The 26,314-nt window shown below is 36.7% G+C and overlaps 1 protein-coding gene across 1 annotated transcript in view; it reads right to left on the bottom strand.

The window, feature by feature from the left end:
* Positions 1-12,334: 12,334 nt before the first annotated feature.
* Positions 12,335-26,314, bottom strand: part of LOC131857529 (uncharacterized) — a 38,325-nt gene continuing 24,345 nt past the window's right edge. Inside the window, exons 2-6 of the mRNA XM_059210194.1 lie at positions 25,982-26,082; positions 25,179-25,313; positions 24,858-24,976; positions 24,628-24,746; positions 12,335-12,570 (exon numbers count right to left, since the gene is read on the bottom strand). Of these exons, the coding sequence (XP_059066177.1) occupies positions 12,335-12,570; positions 24,628-24,746; positions 24,858-24,976; positions 25,179-25,313; positions 25,982-26,082 (710 nt within the window). The remainder of the gene's footprint in view (positions 12,571-24,627; positions 24,747-24,857; positions 24,977-25,178; positions 25,314-25,981; positions 26,083-26,314) is intronic.

Raw genomic sequence — 26,314 nt, 5'->3', positions numbered from 1 at the left:
AATTATCCATTCAATTCTACAGATTTGAATATTTAATATTTGTATAATGTTTTAAATATAATATCTCATGGCACACAAAGTGAAGTTTAAAATTTCAGGTGCTCAGAGAACAACTAAATAGAGAAGACAAGCCAGAAATTACCAACGAATCCTGAAGGCAGAAAAGATAATACAAGACCTAGAAGACCAAGAGGCTATTTGTAGATTTGACAACTTGGTTCTATCATACATAGTGAAATATGACTTGATTAACATAGACTGGTTGATGAGAGATTTGACTAGGGTCTGATATTCGGTTTTACAGGTTTCTAGTTTGAGTTTATCTTTTTGTTAGGGTATTTAATTCTTTGTTTTTATGTCACGCATTCATTTTGTCTCTATCACGCATTCGTTTTGTCTCTGTCACACATTTTTGCTAAAAGTATCACGCATTCGTTCAGTTAGGTTTATGCATTCATGCAGTCATGTTTATGCATTCATGCAGTCAGGTTTATGCATTCGTAGGTTTAGTGTACCACATTCATTTGGTAGATAATTGGTGTTCTATTTTTTGATTTTCTATGTGGTTTTCTAGTTACTGATTCCTTGTTTGCAGCGTGTGGCAAAATTACAGAGAAGGATTGATCATCCCATACTATTTTGAGACTACTGATAATTTGATTGGAAGATCCTTTAGGATTAACTCACTTTGGGATTTTGGGTTTAAAACTGACATGCATGGTCTCACACTTCATCTTGGTGTTTAAAATAAATCTTGGATTAAAATTGATATGCATAATCTGACACTTTATCTTCGTGCTTAAAATAAACCTTGGATTAATATTGACATGCATGATCTCACACTTCACTTTGGTGTTTAAAATAGACATGCACATGCGTATCTCACACCTGAGTTTGAGCTTTACAATTGACATGAATCTACCTTATCAATAGAATAAATCACACATTGTGATATATAAGAAAAAAACTTTTTTGTGTCTAGGGTGGACCCATTGTTGCATTAATCTGAGTTGGGAGAGAGGGAGAGGTGATAACGACACCCACTTTTTCTTTTTTGGTAGTGAGGGATATCTTTGACTGGGGATTTCATCACCCCACAGAGGTATTTCAAATTGAGATGTGTTGGGGATATCATCTCTCCCAGCATACTCTCGAGCGGGTTTTTTGAGCCACTATATAGACATACTGGTCTGGTGGATAGAGTGTTGAGTGAATTTGACGTATGTGGGCACCTTCCCTGCACCAATAAGCTTAACTAAATCCTTAAGTGGTTGCTCTGAGAATCCATCGTTGGATCAGGATCCCTTGAAACTTACAATAAGAACCAACTTAGTAGCTCAAATCCCACATTCATTGATTTTGGGAGTGTGGATCGTACCTTGCATTATGAGACAAAAATCCCTCAGTAATAAGATCTTCGGATCTTTGGGGTAAGAGAGACTAGCATGCCTGAGAAGTGTGTGTCATGGAGTGAAGCCAATGCTGCCAGATTCTCTAGATGTTCGTCTTATTTTGGTATTTTGTAAGGGCCTCTTTGAATGGTTTCCAATATCCAGCCTAAGATTGTCTTCTATATTCTTGTATGTATTGTTGTGTTGAACCAGTATTGAGTCAACATTTGGGATATTTTTAGGCTCTACCTTGCATAGCTCTGAATTCTTAGACTTTTCCAGAATACAATTCATCCAACTATACTTATCTTCAAACAATATTCTCATAATTGAAAAAAGACTTGTCCTACAAACAGAGTTACTTGAAACAAAGTCTATCTTGAAACATTAAGCTGCCCAAGAAAGTAAAAAAAATTATATACTTGCGACCATAAGTTTTCTTATAGTCCTTGGGGTTTGCATCGTCCTTATTATAGTCCTCATTTACATCCTCACTTTGCATCATAGTCCTTGCATAGCTCTCATTTTCATCCTCATTTATGTCCTTATTTTACATCAGTCCTTGCATAGTCATCATTGTCCTCATAAATCTCCCATATACGTCATGGTAATCTTCGCATAAGTCCTTGTGTAAGTTTAACATAGTTATTAGAAATTCCTTATTTGTGTCCCATTAGCATCCTCATAGATATTTTAATAGATAGTCTGATGGTATGATGTAAGAATAAGGATCTAGTTAACTACTGAGAGGGGGGGGGGGGTGAATCGGTAGATAGAAAACTGATATAAACTTTCACCAATCTCAAAATCAACCTCTCAAAGCAAACTCTAAACTGACAAGTTAAACCACTGAACTACAAATGCAATATCACTGTCAAGTTAAACCGGTTGACTATTATAATAGACTAACAGTAAAACAACTTGAAACTCACAAACATCCAAATACTTTACTGACATAAGTAAAACCTCATTACAAATTGTTGTCGGTTAACATAACATATCAAAGTGGATTTAGCATTTAAGCATTTCAACCATAGTAAACATAACCAAAAAAATATTCACCACTTGACACAATATTTTTGACGTGGAAACCCAAATGGGAAAAACCACGGTGGGGATGAATACCCACAAGTATTCTGAACTCTTCTAAAGTTCGCCCTATTAGGAACCAAGCCTGTTAAAGCTTTACAAAAAGTCTTGTTGAGAACAAATCCTATTACAGACCACCCGGTTAAGGGATTGACTATAATTCCCTATTAGAAGCAATACTTTGTGAGGATTAACCTCGGTAGAGGATTTGAAATCCAAGCTAATGGACCACCTGGTTAGAGGATTTGAATAACACTAAGCTTGTTAGAGCTTACTCGGTTAGGGGATTTTACTGCTGTAATTGTTAGAAAACAACAAGGGTTTGTTGATTTGTTTGAATAGCACTACACTTGCTTGTTCAGATCCTTTTCATGCTCCTATCTTCCTTTACACAAAATGCAGATACATCATCTGGTTCGGCAACCACACTCAACTACAAATTTGCCAACTCTGAAACAAAAAAACTAATTGATCTTATAAACAAATCAATAGGTCAGTAACACAACTAAAACCTAATTCTCTCATAGAGATTACAAACAAATCGGTTCAAGTATGACTGTTGGATTACATAATAATCTCTGCACATCATTCAAGATAGCCTCAATCGCTCCTTGGTCACCGCTTCATCAAACTCTATAACTCATCACACGGTTTGCATTACATGCAATATACTTTCTCATTCCCAAATAAAAACTGTTATCTCTACGCGCCAAAAACACTTTGAAACTCTTCTCATACAACATGCATATGTGTCATAATTAGTACCGCTCATCATCGAATCATAAACCAATACAACAAACTTCAACAAACTTAATCGGTTAGGGTTTATCATATCAACAGGTAGGGTTTACCAGTTGATCTCACTATTTCTTAGCAATATCAGTTTCCACCACAAACTCACTTACCAGTTGCAGTTCCGATCACTAGCTCTTCCTACCGGTTACAAAACAACATTATAACAACATCATTACCGGTTAATTGACATAAATGACAACATAAAATTTCATTAATACAATCTTCATGCAAATGCCAACAATCTCCCCCTTTGGCATTGATGGCAATACAAATATCAATACCCTTGATTGCTATGATTGTGAATAGGAATCATGGTTTACATTTTACCATGTACTCTCCTTGTCTTCAGCTGGTAACTGGCTATAGATATTCTCTTTGTCAATCATATAATTTTTCTCCCCATAATCACATAGTTCTTCTCCCCCTTTGACAACAATGCCAAAGTGAAAGTAAAACACACAATGCCAAACTTCACTATTAAGTATCATCAACTTGCAACTTGATACTCCCCATGTGGAATAACTCCACTCTACACCAATCCTGCTATAAAATTCTGCAAGTAGCTTTGGGACTGATGTACTCTACATCATGCTCAATTGACCTCATGAAGGGGTTAGCTGACTTCTAAGATACTCAAAAGTAGTCTTAGGCAGAGGTTTAGTAAAGATATTTGCATGGTGATACTTGGTAGAAACATGCTCCAATATCACATCTTTACTCTGCACTTTTTCCCTCAAGAAATGATACTTCAATTCAATATGCTTGGTTCGTGCGTGCAAAACAAGGTTCTTGGAAATATTTATGGCACTGGTATTATCACATAAGATCTTTACTTGTTCTGCAAATTTCTTCTTGAAACCTTCCAAAATGTGTCTCATCCAAATAGCCTGGGTACAATTCGTATAAGTTGCAACATACTCAGCTTCAACAGTAGACTGTGATATACAACTCTTCTTCTTGCTACTCCATGAAACAAGTCTTCCTCCAAGAAGGGATGCTCCACCGGTTGCGCTTTTCCTATCATCATCATTACCTTCCCAGTATACATCTATATACACCTTCAAATCAAAGTTACCTGTATATGGATACCATAATCCATAGTCAATAATACCTTTCAAATATATAAATATCCTCTTGGTTACTACTAAATGTGTTTCCTTTGGATTCTTCTGAAATCTAGCAACTAGACCAACTGCATGAGCTATATCCGGTCTATTGTGGACAACATAGTGCAATTTCCCAATCATTGACCTATACTCCTTTTCATCAACAGATGTGGCTTCATATTTCTTAGACAATTTACATCCTATAACCATTGGTGTCCCAACTAGTTTACAGTCACTCATACCAAATGTCTTTAATGCCTCTTTCACATATATGAAAATACCACTCTTCATTTGTTGAATTTGCAAGCCTATGAATTTCTTTTATCTCTCCCACTAGAGACATTTCAAACTCACTTTTCATTTCATTTGCAAAGTCATTGCTCATGTCATCATTGCCTTCAAATATGATATCATCTACAAACACTTCACTAACCAGTATCTTATCTCCTTCAGATTTGAGATATATGTTGTTGTCTTCAATGGTTCTCTGAAAACCTATCTTCATCAGGTGTGAATGAAGCCTTTCATACCATGCTCTCGGTGCTTGATTTAACCCATATAGTGCCTTGTGCAATTTGCATACCATGTATTTTTCACCAGTCAAAGCATAACCATCTGGCTGCTCAATGTATACTTCTCCTTCTAGTATTCCATTAAAAAATGCTGACTTCACATCCATCTGATATACTTTGAATCCCTTATATGGTGCAAATACAAGTAAAGTCCTAACACCTTCCAGTCTAGCAACTAGTGCAAAAGTCTCACCATAATCTTCTCCTTCTTCCCATGCATAACCTTTGAAAACCAATCTAGCTTTATTTCGGACTACTATACCATCTTCATTTAGTTTGTTCCTGAATACCTACTTAGTACCTATCACATTTTTATTCATCGGTCTAGGTACTAGGGGTCCATGTGTTGTTCTTCTCAATTTGATCAAGGTCCTCCTCCATAGCTTTAATCCAATGATCATCTCCAAATGCTTCCTTAGCAGTTCTAGGCTCAATAGTGGAGATCATGCAATAATTCTCTCTAATTTTCCTTCTAGTTAACACTCCAACATCCTTATCTCCAATAATTTGGTCAGGATTGTGATTGAGTCTCACATACCTTGAAATAACATGATCATTATCTTCAAGTTCTTCCACTTCATTATTATCATCTTCTTCTGAAACTACATGTTTCAGTTGAACTGGTACAACAACATTCTCTTTACCAGTTTCAGGTTTCACTGGTTCTGGTTCCAAAAACAGAATGGGATCTTCATCCTTTTTCTCCACACTGGTTTCTCCTGAGACTTCAGGATACTCATGCACTCAAACATCAACACTCTCATTGATTCTCTGTGTCCAGTTGTTATAACATTTTTAGGCCTTACTCTTGGTGGAGTAATCGAGAAATACACCTTCATCACTTTTAGCCTCAAACTTGCTGGCATAGTCACCTCTATTAATAAAACATTTACTGCCAAGTATCTTAAAATAACTGACATTAAGTGATCTACCATACCAGTATTCATAAGGACTCTTATCCTTACCTCTCTCTACCAATATCCGGTTCATAGTGTAGACAATTGTGCTGACAACTTCTCTCCAGAAAGTTTTTGCTACACCTCCTTGTATCAACATCATTCTAGTAGGTTCAACAACTAACCGGTTGTTCCTCTTTGCAATACCATTCTGTGGTGGTGTCCTTGGTGTAGAAAGCTACCGTTTTATACCATTTTCTTCACAATATCTAGTGAATTCCTCAGAAGTAAATCCACCACCTTGATCAGTCCTGAATAGCTAAGGTCCTGAATGCCTTGAACTTACTAAATGCTTATGTTTTATCCTTCAATAATGTGACCCACATCATTCTTGAGAAATCATCAGTTAAGATCATAAAATATCTATCACCTTGAATACTTTTAGTCCTTATTGGTCCACAGAGGTCTATGTGAACCAAATCTAGTAGATGTTTCGCTGAAAAAGATTTGCTCTTAAAAGTTGAGGATGTCATCTTTCCCAACTGACATTCCTTACATAGAGGATTAACTGGTTTGTCCAACTAAGGCAAACCTCTCACTGTCTCAGACTTACTCAATTTAACAATGTTATCAAAATTTATATGACAAAATCTCCTATGCCAAAGCTAACTATCATCTACTGTAGCAATTAAATAGTTGTTGACTTTAGGATTTAGGTGAAACTGGTTACCTTTAGTTTGATTGCTGGTTGCAATCAGTTCACCTTTTCTCCCATAGATTTTGCACATACCATTCTTAAACTCCAATGGGTATCCTTTGTCATTGAGTTGAGAAACACTCAAAAGATTGTGCTTTAGTCCTTCAACCCAGTAGACATCATCTACACTGCTCTTTCCATTAAGAGAAATAGTTCCCTTGCCTTTTACCATATAGGGTGAGTCATTACCAAATCTCACAACTCCACCATAAAATTCATTCAAGGAAATAAATTTGCTCTGGTCACCAGTCATGTGATGTGAACAACCACTATCAATGATCCAATCATCAAAATTATCCATGCGAGAAACTAATGCTTTCTGATCAGATCTCTCTTCTTTAATGGATACAAAAACATTGTCTTCATTAGAATCACACTCAAATTCCTCATCAGTGATACCACCATCAACAACAATAAGACAATATCTCTTGGCTTTTCCTCTGTACTTCTTGAACTTCTCTCGCTTGTGCTCATTATCACCATTAGGACAATTAGTTGCAATGTGTCCAATCTTATTGCATGCAAAATATTTCAAAGGTAATTTACCTTTGTATTTACCAATACCTCTGGGCAACCGCTTGGCCACCAATGCTTCCTGCTCAACCAAACTGTCTTCATCATCAACTTCTCTGCTGGATCTAGATTCATAACCATGACTGACATATCTACTTTTCCTCATAGATGGGTTAGAAATTGAAGCTCTAAATGCAGATTCAAATTTCTGAACACTACCATCATAACCATTTAATTCAAAAGTAGTAAGCTTACCAATGATGGATTCAAGGGTTACCTTAGTTTTGTCAATTGACTTTAGCTCCTGAATGGCTGCAACTCACATAGCTTAGACTAGTAGAAGGGTTCTCAAAATCTTGCTAATCACTGTAGCATCTTCCACTTTACCACCAACACTCTTGATCTCACCAACTATCTCTTTTATCCTCTGACCATACTGTTGTATATTCTCTCCTTCAGCCATCTACATGCCATCAAAATTTCCTCTTAGACTCTCTTCTTTGGCAATATTCACATGTTTATCACCGCTATAAATCTCTTCAAGTTTATTCCATACCTCTTATGCAGTCTCCAGACCATGAACATCTACATATTTTGCATCAGACAAAGAATTGATAATAGCCTCCGATGCTTGATTGTTTTCTTGTTGCTCTTTCTTCTGATCATCAGTCATAATCCCACTAGGTGCAACATATTGAGTACCAACATGTTCCCAGTATTGACTTCCTAGACTCTTGATATAAGTTTTCATTCTATCACTCCATATCCTGTAGTTCTCTCTATTAAACTTCGGACCTTCCTTCTTCATCATGTTGTACAAGATCTTTACCTCAAGCTGTTAGTCTTAGACCTTAGAGGACCTAAGAAGCTTTGATACCAATTGATGGTATGCTGAAAGAATAAGGATCCAGTTAGCTACTGAGAGGGGGGGTGAATCGGTAGATAGAAAACTGATATAAACTTTCACCAATCTCAGAATCAACCTCTCAAAGCAAGCTTTAAACTGACAAGTTAAACCATTGAACTACAAATGCAATATCACTATCAAGTTAAACCGATTGACTGTTATAATAGACTAACAATAAAACAACTTGAAACTAACAAACATCCAAATACTTTATAGACATAATTAAAACCTCATTATAGATTGCTATAGGTTAACATAACAAATCAAAGTGGATTTAGCATTTAATCATTTCAACCATAGTAAACATAACCACAAAAACATTCACCACTTGACACAATATTTTTGACGTGGAAACCCAAATGGGAAAAACCACAGTGGAGATGAATACCCACAAGTCTTATGAACTCTTCTAAAGTTCTCCCTATTAGGAGCCAAGCCTGTTAAAGCTTTACAAAAAGTCCCATTAAGAACAAATTCTGTTACGGACCACCCGGTTAAGGGATTGACTATAACGTCCTATTAGAAGCAATACTCTATGAGGATTAACCTTGGTAGAGGATTTCACATCCAAGCTAATGGACCACTTGGTTAGAGGATTTGAATAACACTAAGCTTGTTAGAGCTTACTCGGTTAGGGGATTTTACTACTGTAATTGTTAGAAAACAACAAGGGTTTGCTTATTTGTTTGAATAACACTATACTTGCTTGTTCAGATCCTTTTCATGCTCCTATCTTCCTTTATACAAAATGAAGATACATCATCCGGTTTGACAACCACACTCAACTATAAATTTGTCAGCTCTGAAACAAAACAACTCATCAATCTTATAAACAAATCAATAGGTCGGTAAAACAACTCAAACCTAATTCTCTCATAGAGATTACAAACAAATAGGTTCAAGTATGACTGTTAGATTACATAATAATCTTTGCACATCATTCAAGATAGCCTCGACCACTCCTTGATCATTGCTTCATCGAACTTTGTAACTCATCACGAGGTTTGCATTACATGCAATATACTTGCTCATTCCCAATATAAAAACCTTTATCTCTATGCGCCAAAAAGACTTTGAAACTCTTCTCATACAAAATGCATATGTGGCATAATCATTACCCCTCATCATTAGATCATAAACCAATACAACAAACATCACCAAACTTAATCAGTTACAGTTTATCATATCAACAAGTAGGGTTTACCAGTTGATCTCACTATTTCTTAGCAATACCAGTTTCCACCACAAACTCACTTATTGATTATAGTTCCCTTCACAAGCTCTTTCTACCGGCTACAAAACATTATAACAACATCATTACCAATTAATTGACATCAATAACAACATAACATTTCATTAATGCAATCTTCATGCAAATGCCAACATAGTCATTCTAGTAGCTTCATAATCTTCATTTTAGTCTTTGTTTAGACTCCATATATGTCTATCATAGTCTGTCATCATTTGCATAATCATCTTAGAAGGTCATAGAATGTGTCATAATGGGTCTACTGGGTGATGGTTTGCTCCCTTTTGAACAACCTAATCTACTGCCAAATGATGGTCAAACAGAAATCATTGACGACTTAGATAACTTGGCTTGGCAATTAAGGACAAGTGCACCTTAGTACATAGGAGTCGAGTTTGAACTAGATAGAGAGTATACGACTGCCTGTATAATTGATAGAGAATTTGTAGTAGAACTCTGAAAAGAACTTGAGAGACTTGCATTACAAACACCTCAATGAAGTCCTCAACAAGTTTCGTGTCCTAATCCCCAATAGATAATTAGATATTGTTTTGCATACATCACTCCTTGGTCTAGAGTCTTGCATCCATACCCAAGGTCTGTCGTCATCTTTCATTAGGTCTTAATGTCCTCATATAGCAGTCTTAAATGCCTGTCACAAGATCAGAAAAGGCAAAGAGAAAAATGGATCCAAAAAATGACCCGTCAATTAACCCTACTTGGAACATGGATATGTTAAACAACCAAAACTATCAACAGTCAAATCCTTATGGCATGCCAATAATACAAGAGCTATAAAAAAAATCGACATGTGAAGAAATTAAGGCATCTCAACAAGATCCACATGTCCTTATGATTATAAATGCTCTTATAAACAATGACATAGATAGGTATCTTTCTTTGTTATTATAAAATGGTGCCAAGCTACCTCAAGGTTTTGATGTCACAATGATCTTACTGTTAGAATAAGATATCACTGAGAACGGGGGTGAATTAGTGATCTGTCAAAAATCAAATCCACAAACTTATTCTTTATCCATTGGCTAGAAATGCATAACAGAAAAGAACATAAACAAACAACAAATAAACCACATATCCACAACACTAGAATTTTTACGGGGAAACCCGAAAAGGGAAAAACCACGGTGGGGATGGAACCCACAATATTCATATACTATGGCTAGGAGTACATAAATATTACATAGATGGGGAATGCACTTGCATTCAGGCTCATTGCCTAGAGCTCTCTGCTCAATTACAATGACCTGGAAGGCTACAACCTTTAGGGAAGTCTCACTAACTTACAATTTGATTATAATGAGAAAATACAATGAAATAAACTCTAAAATAGAAACTGATAATGCATGAATGAGGTTCGGTTAAGCACAAGATCTCTGACTGTCCTCGCTTTGCAAATACTTTGTGTTTGTCTCGGTCAGCTACTAGATTATCTATAAACCAAATGTGCATGTGAAACTGCACTCAATCGCACCAAAACGGATCGCCACAATAGTAATACACAGAAAACCAATCACCAAATCAATCTTATATGTCCGATCTTAACATAAAAATAATCTCCTTCAATTCGGCTTCAACAAGTGTAACGTGTAGTCACATATTGGCTTCAACATAGCACTAGACCAAAATATTATAATCACATGCTTCCTAAGGATCTTCCCATTTACCAAAAAAATGAGATCAACCACCAAAGTCAGCACAATCATCAGAAGTCTTTCCAGACCAAAACATTACTGAGATAGCCCTGAATTACCGGTTAACTCCTACTTCCGAATAAGATGAATCACGATCACTGGATTGAATCACCAAGAAGAATTGCCATCAATGACAACCCTAAACAATAAATAAAGCATTGGAAATCACTGGATGACTGTCAATTGCCAACAATCTCCCCCTTTGGCATTGATGGTAGCACTTGTGAAAAATGATTAAGTGTTGAAAGCTGTACACTGGATGAAAAAAGAAAAAAATAATTATAAGGCTCCCCCTTAGATCAATAATCCAAAAAATATGCATCACCAAACTGTACACTCCATACACAATCAACCCGTACATTTTTCACCTCATCTCTCCCCCTTTGACAACAATGCCAAAGATAGGGTGTGCAACAAAATATTCCGTACATATATTCACACACACCGGATGATCAAATATATATATGCTTAAGTATATCTGCATATGCCATCTTAAGAAATCCAAAATATGTGTTCCATCATGCCCGCAACTTCTCTAAAATTGAAACAAAACTATTCAAAACATAAGCATGAAATTTTATAGTTGCAATCTCAGTTGGAGTCTCTTGAGACATGTTTTGAATGCAGTCCATCTTATGGTACACTAAGGTATCTAACTAGGGACCAATTAGGTTTTGGATTTCACCTATCTGCCTAACCATTCTCCCCTTCTCCTTCTCAAAATTCCTAATCTGCTCCATAATAGTCAAAATTTGACCTTCAATACTGTCGGTTAAGTTAGTCATAGGATCATAAGCCTGAGAAATGAGCTAACTCTATTTTAGTAGTAAAATTTGTCAAAACTAGACAAAACTTATAAATCTTACCACATTCTGTTAAGGCCTCATCAATTAGTTTTCATTCCTTTTCAAGCTGGTTCTTATCATTGCTAATCATTTGCAAAAATGTTTGAACTTTGGCATCTTTAAATTTTTCCATAGCCTACCTAGATGATGCCTTGGTCAAAGAATCAAACTGAGTGGATATATGATCTATCCAGTTTTGAATCTTACCAGATGAATTGGTATTAGCATCAAGTTATAGTTCCGGTACCACTTGTTCCAAAACTAAAACCGATTTCTCAATGAGTCTCTTCTCTTTCGATTCTGACTGTGCTAATTCTTGATTGGCTTTCACTTGGAGAGCAACAACAACAATCATCCTTTTTGCCAGAGGAATTTGATTGAATGGTTTATTTAAACTAATATTAAATTGTGGAAATCTCCCTTGGCTTTGTATTTTTGATGTTTCAATTTCCATAAGGATCAGAGTTTTCATTACCTTACCCTACCCTTTATCCAATTCCTCCTATTTTTCTTCTTCCTTTTCCTCAACCTCAACCTGTCCGGTTTTGTCTTCTTTGGGTGTCTCCCATGCACCGGTGTCACCACTTGGTGCAGCAAACTTTGCCTTAGCCAATTTATCATTCTCCTTAATAGGATCAACATCTACAAAATCCAATTTTTTTTGCTCTACAACATATTGAGTTTCCTCCTCCTTATTTACATCATTTACCAGAGGATTCTCTGACTGAGTGGCTTTATCTTGTGAAACAATTTCTACTAGTCAGTTCTCAGTGAGAAACTTCTTCCAGATTGCAATGGTTTATCTCCTTATTTATTCAACTCTACCAACCATCAGGCTATTGACCCTATGTTTGCTCCTGAATTCTTTTTTATTTGCTAACAAAATTAATCTATTAATTTCCTCAATGGTGATACTGGTGCATTGATTAACGAGTTCACTCTCCATTATTTCTCTATCCATTTGACTAACATATTTTCTCCTAGCATCAATTAAACCATATAGATCTCTTAGAAGATATTTTTTTAATTCAATCAATGCTTTACCAAATACAACCATGTACAAAACTATAGCTTCTTCAATCTTCCTCTTATCCTTATCATTGCAGATTAATGTTGATTACAAAGAATGCAATAAAACCAGTCACATTGCAAAGTACCACAGAAGCAAAAATAGTGCTTCAGTAGATAAGAACAAATTAGATGAAAAGGGAAAAACAAAGGTAGATGAGATCAGAAATCAACATAAGAAGATGTGGGTAAAGAAGGATGGATCTAAGGCAGATAGTGGATCTGTACCTGAATTCGGTACAAAACCTTCATCCGGTAACTAGGGCCTTTAGCCTTGGGGGGAAGAAAAATCATGCAAATCTTGCAGTACCCCTTGATGATATCTGTAAACCAAATGCACATATGAAACTGCACTCAATCACACCAAAACGGAGTCGCCACAATAGTAATACACTGAAAACCAATCGCCAAATCAATTTTATATATCTGGTCTTAACATAAAAATAATCTCCTTCAAGTTGGCTTCAAGAAGTGTAATGTGTAGTCATGTGTCGGCTTCAACATAGCACCAGACCAAAATATTATAATCACAGGCTTCCTAAGAATCTTCCCATTCACCAAAAACACAAGATCAACTACCAAAGTCACTACAATCATCGAAAGTCTTTCCGGAACAAAACATTACTGAGATAGCCCTAAATTATCGTTTAACTCCTCCTTTCGAATAACATGAATGATGATCGACGGATTGAATCACCAAGAACAATTGCCATTGATGCCAACCCTAAACTATAAATCAAGCATCATAAACCACCGGTGTAGACACCTAAAATTAATATTTAATCAACCTAAGCTTGTCAACACAATTAATTAATTTAATTGTGTTATCTTGATTCCTCTTAGAATTAATTAAATCCAATTTAATTAATCATGTCACTATAGTCCAATAATTAATTTATCAAATAAATTAATTATTCCCTAATTCTTCTAAAGTTCCTCCAATAATTATTTCTTCTAAGCCCCCTCAGTTAATTAATTTTAATTAATTAACCTATTCATGTGATTCCTACAAATCATTTTTTCTTAATCCCACTTAACCTAATCAATCCTTCTATAATCTCTCATAATCATGCTTATTATTCTCCAATTTTTAATTCCCACTCATGTCACATCAACTTTGAGCCTCTCAAAGAAATTCAAACTTCTTTGAATCCCTCAATGCATCCTTATTTTGGAATTTTTAATTCCTCATTTTGAATTCAAATTTCCTTTCCTCCCTCTTCTCAAGGAATTTTATATTCATGTTTATTTTCCCAAGGCACCCTTGATCCATGCCTTCTATCTGAAATAAATCTTGGCCCTTCCTTGGCCTCCTCCAATCTATAAGTTGGAGATCATTTCCTTATCAAAGGATCATCTTCTTCATAGCATCCTCATTTTGCTTCTATCCTCTTTTATCTTCTATTATCATGCCATCATAATGTCTTCATGATCCTCTATCCAATCCTCTTCTAATCCAAATCCTCATCTATCTATCACAATCCAATCCAAATATTGATCCAACAATCTTGTTGAAGAAAAGGAGAGCCAGTCACATCAAGCAATCTAGGAGCAAATCAACATCAAGTTGGAGGCATTTGAGTGCACTTCAACTTCATCCAAGCTCCATTGAGGAAGAAGGTGAAAGTAAGGTATAATTGGGTTTTATTACATTGTTTGTGTTTCATGTTTTTTTGCTTGTTTATTTGCAAACTAACCATCTTATTCTCCTTCTAGGCTTTTTTACCCTCTTCATTCTGGCATGCCCAGTGGGAGCCACATCTCGAACTTAACAAAAAATTGGAGCTTTTTGTGAAGGTTTTCTTGCAGGTTCACGCTTCAATGCGAGCGCCTGTCCTTTGACGCGACCATCGTGACTTTAGCGCGACCACATCAAATTTGAAAAAATATTTGGCGCCTCATTGTGCTTTAGTGCATCCGCATCAAATTTGAAATTTTTCTAGCGCCTCACTGTGCTTCAGTGCAACCGCCATGCTAAAACATCTATCTCCCCTTCTTCATTCTTCCACATTCTTCTCACCTCTATCTCCGTTTTTCTTAATAATCCAAAAATCTATTGAAAATTGTAAAATCTAATAAAAAAATCCAAAAAATACACTAGTTTAGTTGTGTTTTTGTTTTCAATTGTCGCTTCAGCACGTCCGCTCTGTGACTAGCGCGAGCATGGCTTACATTATCCCGCATAGTTATTTGTTGAAAATTTGAATTTAAGTTTTCGAGCGCTAACTCCTATTGTTTTATCTTTTGGCACGACCGCTCGCGCATTAGCGCAACTGTCTGTTAATTAGCGCGGCCGCAAGAATAATCAAAAAACCAAAAAAAAAAGAAAAAAAGAATTTTTTTTTTCACCATATCTTCCTTGTCTTCACTCTATTTCCCTCCAAACTTCACTAGAACCCCCGCAATTTCATTTTGTACATTTCCTTCCTTGAGGACCTTATCCCAAATTCTACTTATTGAAGCTCGAAATCCCACATTTCTCTATTTTTAGGGTTTTCCATAACTTCTTCCATTTTTATCCAATCACCTCCAAATTTTTTCATATTGTTTATCTCCAATTTTTGCTCCTTTGTCCCTCTTGGGAAATTTTTTCCATTCCTTCACCTCGCTTCTAAAATCCCCATTTTATGCTTCCCTATCCCTTAGAAAGTGTAAAAAACCTAGTCAAACCCCATTTACCCATAATCTAGATTTTTCTTTACTAATTTTTTTTTTATTCTTGTTTTTCTACTCATTCCCAAAAATAAAAACAAAAATATTTTGTCATTTTTTTTGTCTTTTGCAAGAGGCTTGTCAAAGACTTCATTTTCAAACTACTAATCAAGTGGTTTTGCAGGTTGCCTAGGAGGTTCAAGCAAACATTGTGTTTTTTTTATTAGGCACCTAGATCTAATTAGGGGGTAAAATAATCTTGTGTTTTCCTTGTCTTGAAGAGTCAAGGGGTAGGAGAAAATGCTCTTGCCTATCTAGGAAATCAGAAATCTAGTCCCCTTTGGTCTTTTCTAGGAATATTGCATGTGTTACCCTTAGCGAGCCTATCCTCCCGAGTTTCTCTTAGAGCTAGTGAGAGAGGAATGACCCAAGTGAGTACACCCGAATCTAGGGATCCCAACTCACTATAATAAATAGGCCATTCGGAACAAAAGACTCAATGGTTGGGGCTATTTGAGAGTTCACTCTCACATTGGGTGCTTAGTAGGATCCTAGATATCTCAATCATGCTTGCGTGACTACTAGGTTCTTGGTGCTTCATTGGGCTATAGGCCTCAATTATGCTTGTGCAACTATGAAGGGTAGTTATTAATGAGAATCCATACTAAACACCTTGTGCATAGTGGCCAAAAACCTTCTAGTCATTGGTGCAGGAGGTCAGACCTCCAAAGCCGCCCATATTTTTACGGCCCTTAATAAAGACACAAAGTTATCCATGGGGATTTTTCATGGGAACTGATGCTTGACTGCCCCGGAGAAGTAAGTGTCATGGAGGGGAGCCAGTGGGGTCAAGCATCTAAGTGTCCTCTCTAGGTAAGCGTAGCTAGGAAACCAATTGGGATCCATTGAATATTGTCCTTGCTAGCCCTAGGAATGTTGTATATGAGCATGAGTGTCTCTAAGTTCAAATTCATTTGACTATTGTGTTTTCTTTACTTGACATCTCTTGCCAATTCCATCCCCCACAACCAATCAATCCTCCCTCTTTCCAAATTCCATCTTGTCATCATCAAATCTTTAATCCATTTCTATCTATTCAAGAAATTCTCCAATCCCCAATCCGCTTTCATCCATTCAAACAATCATCCTCCCTCAACTAATATTTATGTCCAAATCATTCATCCGACTTTGGGTAGCCTCCCCCTTTATTCTCCCTATTATCTATGCGTTCTTCCATTATCATTCTCCCTCTAATCCAATCAAATCTCCAAAATTCCAATCAATCAAATCTATCTATCTTCCTAATCCAGTTATCCAATCCTTTAATCCAATCAAATCCAATTCATCATCAATTCCCATCTAGGTCCTGATCCAAGGACTAATCCAATCAAATCAAGTCCTAATCCAAGGACCAATCCAATCAAATTAAGTCCTAATCCAAGGATCCATTCCAATACAATCAATTCCTAATCAAAGGACCAATCCAATCCAAATCTAATCAAATCTAATCCATCATCATTCGAAGCCAAGTCCTAATCCTCATATTCATCCAATTCCAATCTTATCCTTCATTCTCAACATGGCTACCCAAAATTTTAAAGCTTGGTATGAGAAGATGCTCATGGAAGTTCACGAACCACCTCAACCTTCCTACCAAGTCAATCCCATAATCTCCCACTCGCCTAACATACCTTCATCCATCCCATCTCAACACATTACACCCAATCCCAATCTATACCTTATCTCTTATCCATTCTCTACCTTCGACAAGGGAAATCCATCTTATTCCCCATTCATATCTCCATATTATCCCTCATCCACATACTCCTCTAATCCAATATGTATACCTCCATCTCCCCCCCATCTACATCCCAATCCCCATCCTTCTACAATGCATTAATTACCTATACTCCCCATCCAAATCCTTTACTCCATATTCCTCCAAGCATTAATCCTAATTCCCCAATCCATTATCCTAATCCTCCATCCAAACCTCATCCCCCATCTAATCCCAATTCTCCATCTAATCTCAATCCTCCAAAATCCATATTATCCACGTCCTCCAAATCCATCATCCATAATCTTATCCAAGACATGCTAGCAAAGGAGAAAAAATCCCCACCTTGAAGCAAAGTGGCCAAGTCTCCTCAAGTCCTCCATCCGCCCCAATCACCTCCACCTCAAAACAAATCCCAATCCTCTGCACCTCATGATACCCCCATTTCCCCATCTACTCACATCAAAGCTTCCATATCTTCCTCCATCACACAATCCCCACAACTCTGAACATACCAAAAGCTTGTTCCAAATAATGCTAGCATAGAATCTTCTCCATCTCATGATGCATCTCCCTCCACTCCATCTAATGATCCCATCCCCTCCACTTCCTCTAATTATCATATGATTCCTCTATCCAACCCTCTCCCTCCATCACATGATCCTCTTCCATCTCATGATCCAATCACCCCTCCCACTCCATCTCATGATACCCTCCCTAGTCAAGATCAAAGTATCCCTTCATCTCCATGTCTTGATCCCAATTCATCTAAAGATCACAATATTCCTTCCACATCTCATCCCCCTCAAAATGGACTCACATCTTGTTTCTGAAATAATAAGGGTCCTCAAGCTAATGCTCAAGATGTTGGTACATCCTATATTCCTCTTAAATCCAAATTTCCTTCATACAAATCAAAATCCCATTATCCCCTATCATCCACATCCATTTTGGGACCTTATATTCCAAAACTAAATCCTTCATTCCTTCCATCCATTTTGGGTCCTTACATCCCTCCATCCATTTTGGGTCCTTACATCCCTCCATCCACTATCCCTAAGCAAGATCAACAAAGGCACACATCATTGAATTCCTCCCGACACACTCCTTCCATCATTCCACCATCCATAAAATCCTTAAGTCATTCATCCTCATGCACCCATCCCATTGCTATTGGAAGCAATTTGGATGCCCAATCTAAAAAGCATAAAGCTCAAAATCCACAAAAATCAAAGGATCAACATGTCCCCTCAAAACGACATGCTCAAAAGAAAATTGTGATCCGAAAGAAAGAAAAATAAAAAAGGCCACAAAGGCCCCAAAAGAAAAAATAAAAAACTATGTGGATTCCCAAAGAGGCAATGCATCCCAAAGAAAAATCAAAATTGGCATCCAAACTTGCTAATCCAGAAGCTCCATCCATTCATAAGTCCTCCAATCCTCCATCTAATGCTCCTCCATCTTCAAAATCCATTTTGGGTCCCTATGTCCAAAAATCCACCATCCCAACTCCATCATCCCCTTATTCTATTTTGGGTCCTCATTTCCCAAAATCCACACTTTATCCCCCATCTAATTCAAAACACTCTCCTCCACTACTCCACCACCCTTCAAGGTGTGTGCCAATGTTGATCTTCCACCAATTTTTCAGAACCCCATCCATTATCCACTATACATTTTCACAATCGCATTTCGTTAGTCTAATCCTTTCCAAATCCTTATCTTCCATCCCCTATCCATTTCATCTCCCCAATTATTGTTACCAACATCTATGAGCATACCTCCAGTTCAAAGCAATACTAAGGGATACCACTTCTTGTGGCGCTTTGGGTAAGTACCATGATGAAAACTTGGAAAACAAGCATCATGTGTAATCCTCTCATCCCCTTGTACTCTACACTTGGGGGCAAGCTTCATCCATGCAATCCTCCCATCCATCTGCATCATATCTAAGTCCATTCTCCTTTCCTATCTTTGATCTTGACTATCCTATCCATATCCTCCATCTCATATCCCTTATCCTATAAAAATGAATCCTCCATTCATATCTTTCATCTTGATCATATATAGGTAAAATAAGGTATATGCATGCATTCTTTGGAGCATTCAAGCCTTAATCCTCTACCATCCATATCCATTACACATTATCCTTCCACCTCATACATCTTTATCCTCCATCCTTGCATTCTTAATTCCACTACCTCTACTGTGGGGCATTGCACTCCTTTGCAGCATAGTCCTTGGGTCTCCATCACCCTACCCTCCAGTCCTCCATATCCATTACACATTATCCTTCCACCTCATACATCTTTATCCATCATCCTTGGTTCCTTAATTCCACTACCTCTAGTGTGGGGCATTTCACTCCTTTGCAGCATAGTCTTTGGGTCTCCATCACCCTACCCTCCTGTCCTCCATATCATATACATATCCATCCACTCCATCCATCTTTCTCATATCCAAACAATAAATCCCTCCTTCCATTGATCCATCCTCTTAACAATCCTTGGTTCTCCCTTGTCATTGGTTCCAGTCAATCAAATCCTATCCACCAATCCACCCCATCCTATCCAATTTCTAATCCAATCCTATCTCATCCAATCATATTCTCCATCTCTTCCAATTTAATCAATAATCCCATCCCCAATCGAATCCTATTCAATCATCCATCCCCCTTTGCATCATATCTAATCATTTATCCTTCTTCCAATCCTATCCAATCCAATCCATCAAACTGAGCTTTCCCATATTGATCTTGCATTGACTTGCACCTAATCCAAGCACCAATCCATACTGTGCCAATCAAATCTAAGTGGCAATACTCTCATCTGCAGACCTTGCACATCCAACTTGTCTTTTGTCATCCATCAATCTATCCACACCCTGCCCATTGGGATGAATCCTTCCCATGTCTGGTAGTTCATCAAAATCTATCACCTACCCATCGAGATGCCTCCTTCCCTAGTCTGGTAGTTTATCCAAATCCATTTCCTACACTTGGCAAGAGATGTCATTTGGTCATGTGCATGTTGTTTGCATGCTTGAGATTTTTGCTTTGTTTTCATCTTGTGTCCTAGGACTGCCTTGATCATCCTATATCTTGGTATGTCTTGGCTGATGTATAATGGGGCATAGTTTTCATGGCATGGTGTTTTTTAAGGTCTTCCTTGTACGAATCGACAACCCTACATTAGTGTTTATCAACACTTGCATGATTGTGTGCAAGGCAATCATGTTTGACTGAGCATCAGTCCATGCCTCGGATCTTCATATCATCCTAGTTCTTATAATAAGTGGTCTAGACTATCCATGGCAATATAAAATCTAGGTTTTCTCTCCATTATCTGCTCAACAAGAAATCCTATCCACTCATTTAATTTCATTCATCGATCTCATTACATTCAGAGACTCCAATTTATCCATCCATCTTCATCCTCCTCCTCTCCTAACCTAGTCTTCTAATCCATTTCAAGAGCACACTCGTGTTCTTCAAACCCGCATGTCCTCTCAAGGGGGCATACAACTACTTCCTCATCGTCCTTCCTCCTCATCATTCTTCCTTATCTCATGACTGAGGCATCATGCTACTAGTCCTTATCCTTTTCTTCCACTATGTTTTATTCTTCTTTGATATAACATCATTTCATAACGCTATATCAAAGGGGAAAAATGTAGACACCTAAAATTAATATTTAATCAACCTAATCCTATCAACACAATTAATTGATTTAATTGTGTTATCCTTATTCCTCTTAGAATTAATTAAATCCAATTTAATTAATCCTATCACTATAGTCCAATAATTAATTTATCAAATAAATTAATTATTCCCTAATTCTTCTAAAGTTCCTCCAATAATTATTTCCTCTAAACCCCCTCAGTTAGTTAATTTTAATTAATTAACCTATTCATGTGATTCCTACAAATCACTTTTTCCTAATCCCACTTAACCTAATCAATCCTTCTAGAATCTCTCATAATCATGCTTATCATTGTTCTCCAATTTTTAATTCCCACTCATGTCACATCAACATTGAGCCTCTCGAAGAAATTCAAATTTCTTTGAATCCCTCAATGCATCCTTATTTTGGAATTTTTAATTCCTCATTTTGAATTCAAATTTCCTTGCCCCCTCTTCTCAAGGAATTTTGTATTCCTGTTTATTTTCCCAAGGCACCCTTGATCCATGCCTTCTATCTCAAATCAATCTCAACCCTCCATAAGGAAATAAATCTTGGCCCTTCCTTGGCCTCCTCCAATCTATAAGTTGGAGATCATTTCCTCCTCAAAGGATCATCTTCTTCATAGCATCCTCATTTTGCTTCTATCCTCTTCTATCTTCTATTGTCATGCCATCATAATGTCTTCATGATCCTCTATCCAATCCTCTTCCAATCCAAATCCTCATCTATCTATCACAATACAATCCAAATATTGATCCAACAATCTTGTTGAAGCAAAGGAGAGCCAACCACATCAAGCAATCTAGGAGAACATCAACATCAAGTTGGAGGCATTTGGGCACACTTCAACTTCATCCAAGATCCATTGAGGAAGAAGGTGAAAGCAAGGTAGAATTGGGTTTTATTGCATTGTTTGTGTTTCATTATTTTTCGCTTGTTTATTTGAAATCTAACCACCTTATTCTCCTTCTAGGATTTTTTACCCTCTTCAACCAGATGAGTGACAATTTCCAACACTTACCACTAGGAATTACCTTAGGTCAAGATAGCAATCAAGTACCAAATATAACACAAACACAAGCTATGGCTTCAAGTTCCTCCCAAAATTTATCAACATCGTCAACCCAAGCAACTTTGATGTCAAACACAAGTTCTAGAGAAAACACATCATCCTCAACTATGAATGTTAGCACACAAACGCAGGATACTATAATTTCTCAAACCACACCAACAATATCAAGTGCTTCGGCACCAAGTAAAATGCAAGCCTCACATTTTTATCATATGACAAGTGCAACAAAACCTTAGGTAGCTCACTCAAGAGGTTCTATATACAGTCATCTAAACATAAATCCAGGTTCCGCTAATACAATGAGTACAACCCAACCAAATATGGGTTCACAATTTGCTTATTTCACAATGCCTAGAGGAAACCACAACACGCATAATTATAGTTATGGTACATTTCAACAAGCTCCTATTTACACTACCACAAATCCTTTTGTGGGATACATACATGCATAGAATGCACCATTGACTCAAACGGAAATTCTAACCCACCAAGTATAGAATCTGCAACAACAAGTGACAACTATGCAAACCGGTAATGACAAAAAGAGTTATGCAATGCGGGACTTATGTCCTTATCCCTTTGATAATACAATATACATGCTTGTGATAGACTTATAAAGCACTGAGAGGGGGGGTGAATCAGTGATAGCAAAAACAATGCTACTTTAAATACTGACCGATAGAGATACTAAACACTATGCATGCAATCCAAAGTGATATTAAAGAATCCACAATAAGTAAAACATCCACCATAACACAAGTGTTTATACGTGGAAAACCCAAATGGGAAAAACCATAGTGAGATGGGACTGACAAGTTAACTATCTGTAGTAATAGGTAACTGACTGGATAAGGTCTACAAAAGTGCTTTGCTAGGAGTGAATCATGTTATAGATCCCAAAGCTCTGTTAGGAGCTATACCCTATTAGGAGTAACCTCAGTAGAGGATTTCAGAATCCAAACTAATGGATCACCTTGTTAGAGGATTTTTACAATGAAGCTTGTTAGAGCTTACCTGGTTAGGGGATTTGACTGTTGTAGTGACTAGAAAACAACAAGTGGTGTGATCTAGAAGTAGCACAACTTTCTTGAATCCTCTTCTACTCACTTAAAACTGCATCACCAACATATTCTCCAACAACTTAACACTTCTATCTCGCATCATACCATACATCAAAAATGGTTCATCATAATGTCATTATATAGACATTAGATTTCATGTCGACTTAGAAATCACATCACAATTTCCTAGGTGCAATGTATCTGGACAATCTAGAATAACTCATCAAAAATTGCTGTCAAATCTATTGATTAGGGATAACTCATCACACAATCAATGAATACCGGTTGGAACACTGATACCAGTTAGGATTTAACCACTATCAACATGTAAACCGATTGTCCTCCATTTTCTTCTTTGATGGTCTTCGCTAAATCTCCATGCTGGTGTCAAGTCATTCTTGCATATACCGGTTTGACACATATACCGGTTTGACACTCTCTCAACCATCATAAACTAAACATCCAATACCGGTGGCAATACAAGTAAATTTAGAAGTATTACCGATTTGACTAAGATTACAATGACAATGTGAACATATGTGTGTGTACATATTCCATCAATGACAATACATGAAGTCATTCATTACAATCATCATCAAGCCAAAAATCTCCCCCTTTGGCATTGATGGCAACACTTAGAAAATTATACAACTTTATAACTAAGTGTGCTTACAAAAATTGTACAACCATATTTCTACTCCCCCTTAACAATACATACAAAATTTTCACAACACACATATTTCTACACCCCCTTTGACAACAATGCCAAATTGAAAAGTAAAATACATATATATATATCAAAATTTGCATCAAAAGTTTACATATACAAAAATGTAAGTCTTTATCAGGGAGTGTTCACTTCAATTTTTAAGAAAACATTACTAAAAGTAAGCTTCATTTTAGAAAAATCATTTTCCCATGTTTCCAGTAAGGTTTTAGTGATCTCTATGGTGGTCATGACCTGTGCAAAAAATTCTTCCATTGCATCAACTGTACTCATCTCTGGAGTAGCTAAAACTGCTTCTGCATTCTTATAAGCTCATTGCAGGATGTCCACTTTAGGTCTCAATAAGTTCTTTAGCTCCTTCAGGGATCGAAGTCTCTTAGCATGTTCAAAATCATACATATCTAACCGATTTTGCAAATCATCAACTGACTTGCCAAAAGCTAAGACTGAATCCTATAAAGGTATGTAGGTAGTACATATCTTTTCCAATTCTTGTTTTGTTTTAGTAAACCTTTTAATCAAATCAGTATAGAAAAATGAAACATTGGATGTGTAGGCTAGAATTTTGCCTCCTGTCTCAATAGATTTTCTCAAAAGATCTTTATTCAGGGATAAAGCAATCTTCCTTGTATTAATATCTTTCATTGTGTGTTCTCCTCTTTTCTTCCTGTAGTTCTTCTAAGCCAAAGTTTGAGTAGCTTCTTCAAGGGACTTGAGTTGGTCAAAGGCATCAACAACCAACTGGCCAAGCTTACCAATAAGATTTGAGAAGTTCCCTATAGAAATCTTTAGTAGAAGACTAGACAAAATCTTCACAATAGTCTGGATAGTTTCTGCTTCCTTCCTTTGTTCCTTAATTCTCTTCTTTTGAGCCCTGGATTGCATCACATTTGCAATTGCCATGAGTTTCGATGCACTCATATTCTCTACATATATAGGCCCTTTGATGCCTAATGAGTCATCATCATCATCATCATTATGTTACTTGACTAATGCCTTTTCAAGTCCAGCAGATTTCTTCTCCTCAATTTTCTCTTGCTCTTGTTCCTTTTCTTTCTCAGAGGGCTTCTCTTCAACTTTTTCCGTAGGTTCCTCCTGAGTAGCCTGTGAAACCAGTGGTAGTTGCATTTTCATTTTTTGATCTTTTACCAGTGGGGGGAATATCCACACTAGGTTGAGTTGTCGGTACATCCACTATTTTAACTTGTGAAATAGTAATAACCAATGGCTATTGTAGTAGCTTATCTGGTTCAATAATATTGCCAGATAGATCAATGGTATCTTGTATGTCATCAACAAAGATCACCAGTTGGGAAGTAGTGTCATCCTTTTTCTTGATAGGATAAACAATATCATCTTGCACTGTTTCTTCCTCATCCATCTCCAGTCGTAAACTAGGCTCTATTTGATCATCATTATAAGACTGTGTATGCTTTTGCATCTATTGATCATTCCAAGCTATCTGATGAGTTTCAACTTCAACATATTGAGCTTTCCCATTTAATAACTTCAATCTTCTTTCCTTAGAAATAAATTGTCCTTTGTAATTATCAAGTAATGCAATTAATTCATCTCTAGATAATTCAGGAAAATATTGAATAAATACATTATCAATAATGTTTTGATCTTGGTCAACAACTTTTTGCCACTTATTTGCAAGAATGGAGTACAAAGAATCAGAAATATCATCTTTAAGGTCCCGAGGTAATCAATTGTATTGACATAAGTAGTTGATTACCTATTGAACAATTTGTTCCTTCTGGTCTTCATCAAATGAATCAAAACATTTTTTGACATTATCAAATCTATTCCTCCCTAATGTTTTCAATGTCTTCTCAAAATCAGTCATAGGCTTGTAAGATAAAACATTACTAGGAACACTTGTCTTTGACACTTCTACTACTAGTTTAGCTACTTTACCAGTTGCTTTCATTTTCTTGGGTTCTTCTTCTGTGTCAGTATCCTTAGATTCTGCTTGAAGAATCAGTTGCCTACCTCTCTTCTTCATTGCAGTCTGCTTCATAGCATTCACTTTGGGTGCCTGTTCCTTTTTTACTTGTACACTTCTTTCCACCCTTGTATTAGCAGTATAGAAGGTGATTTCTCAACCTTCTTCTTCTTTCCTTTAACACTACTAGGTTGAGCACTACTGGTTTGAGTTGGTGCAGTTTTCTCCTCGAATGTTCCCAGTCTTTTCTTTTTCTTATCCACTAGAGATGCCAACAAGTTATTAGCATAACTGATCAATAAGTCATAATTGACTTCATAGCTCATGCATTCCATTTCATCATCCCTAGGTTCGATAGCTTCCATAAGACAAAAATCAGTGGTGACTATGAAAATGATATCCTTAGCAAAAAATTTCACCACATCTTCTGGTAGCCTTACCCTCATACTTATTTTCTTCTGAAATTCATTAAAGTACCTATTCATTTCAGCAAA

The sequence above is a fragment of the Cryptomeria japonica genome, chromosome 8 (assembly GCF_030272615.1).
Source record: "Cryptomeria japonica chromosome 8, Sugi_1.0, whole genome shotgun sequence".
Lineage (NCBI taxonomy): Eukaryota > Viridiplantae > Streptophyta > Pinopsida > Cupressales > Cupressaceae > Cryptomeria > Cryptomeria japonica.
Note: the sequence above shows the minus strand (reverse complement) of the source record. Positions and strands in the feature narration are given on the sequence as shown.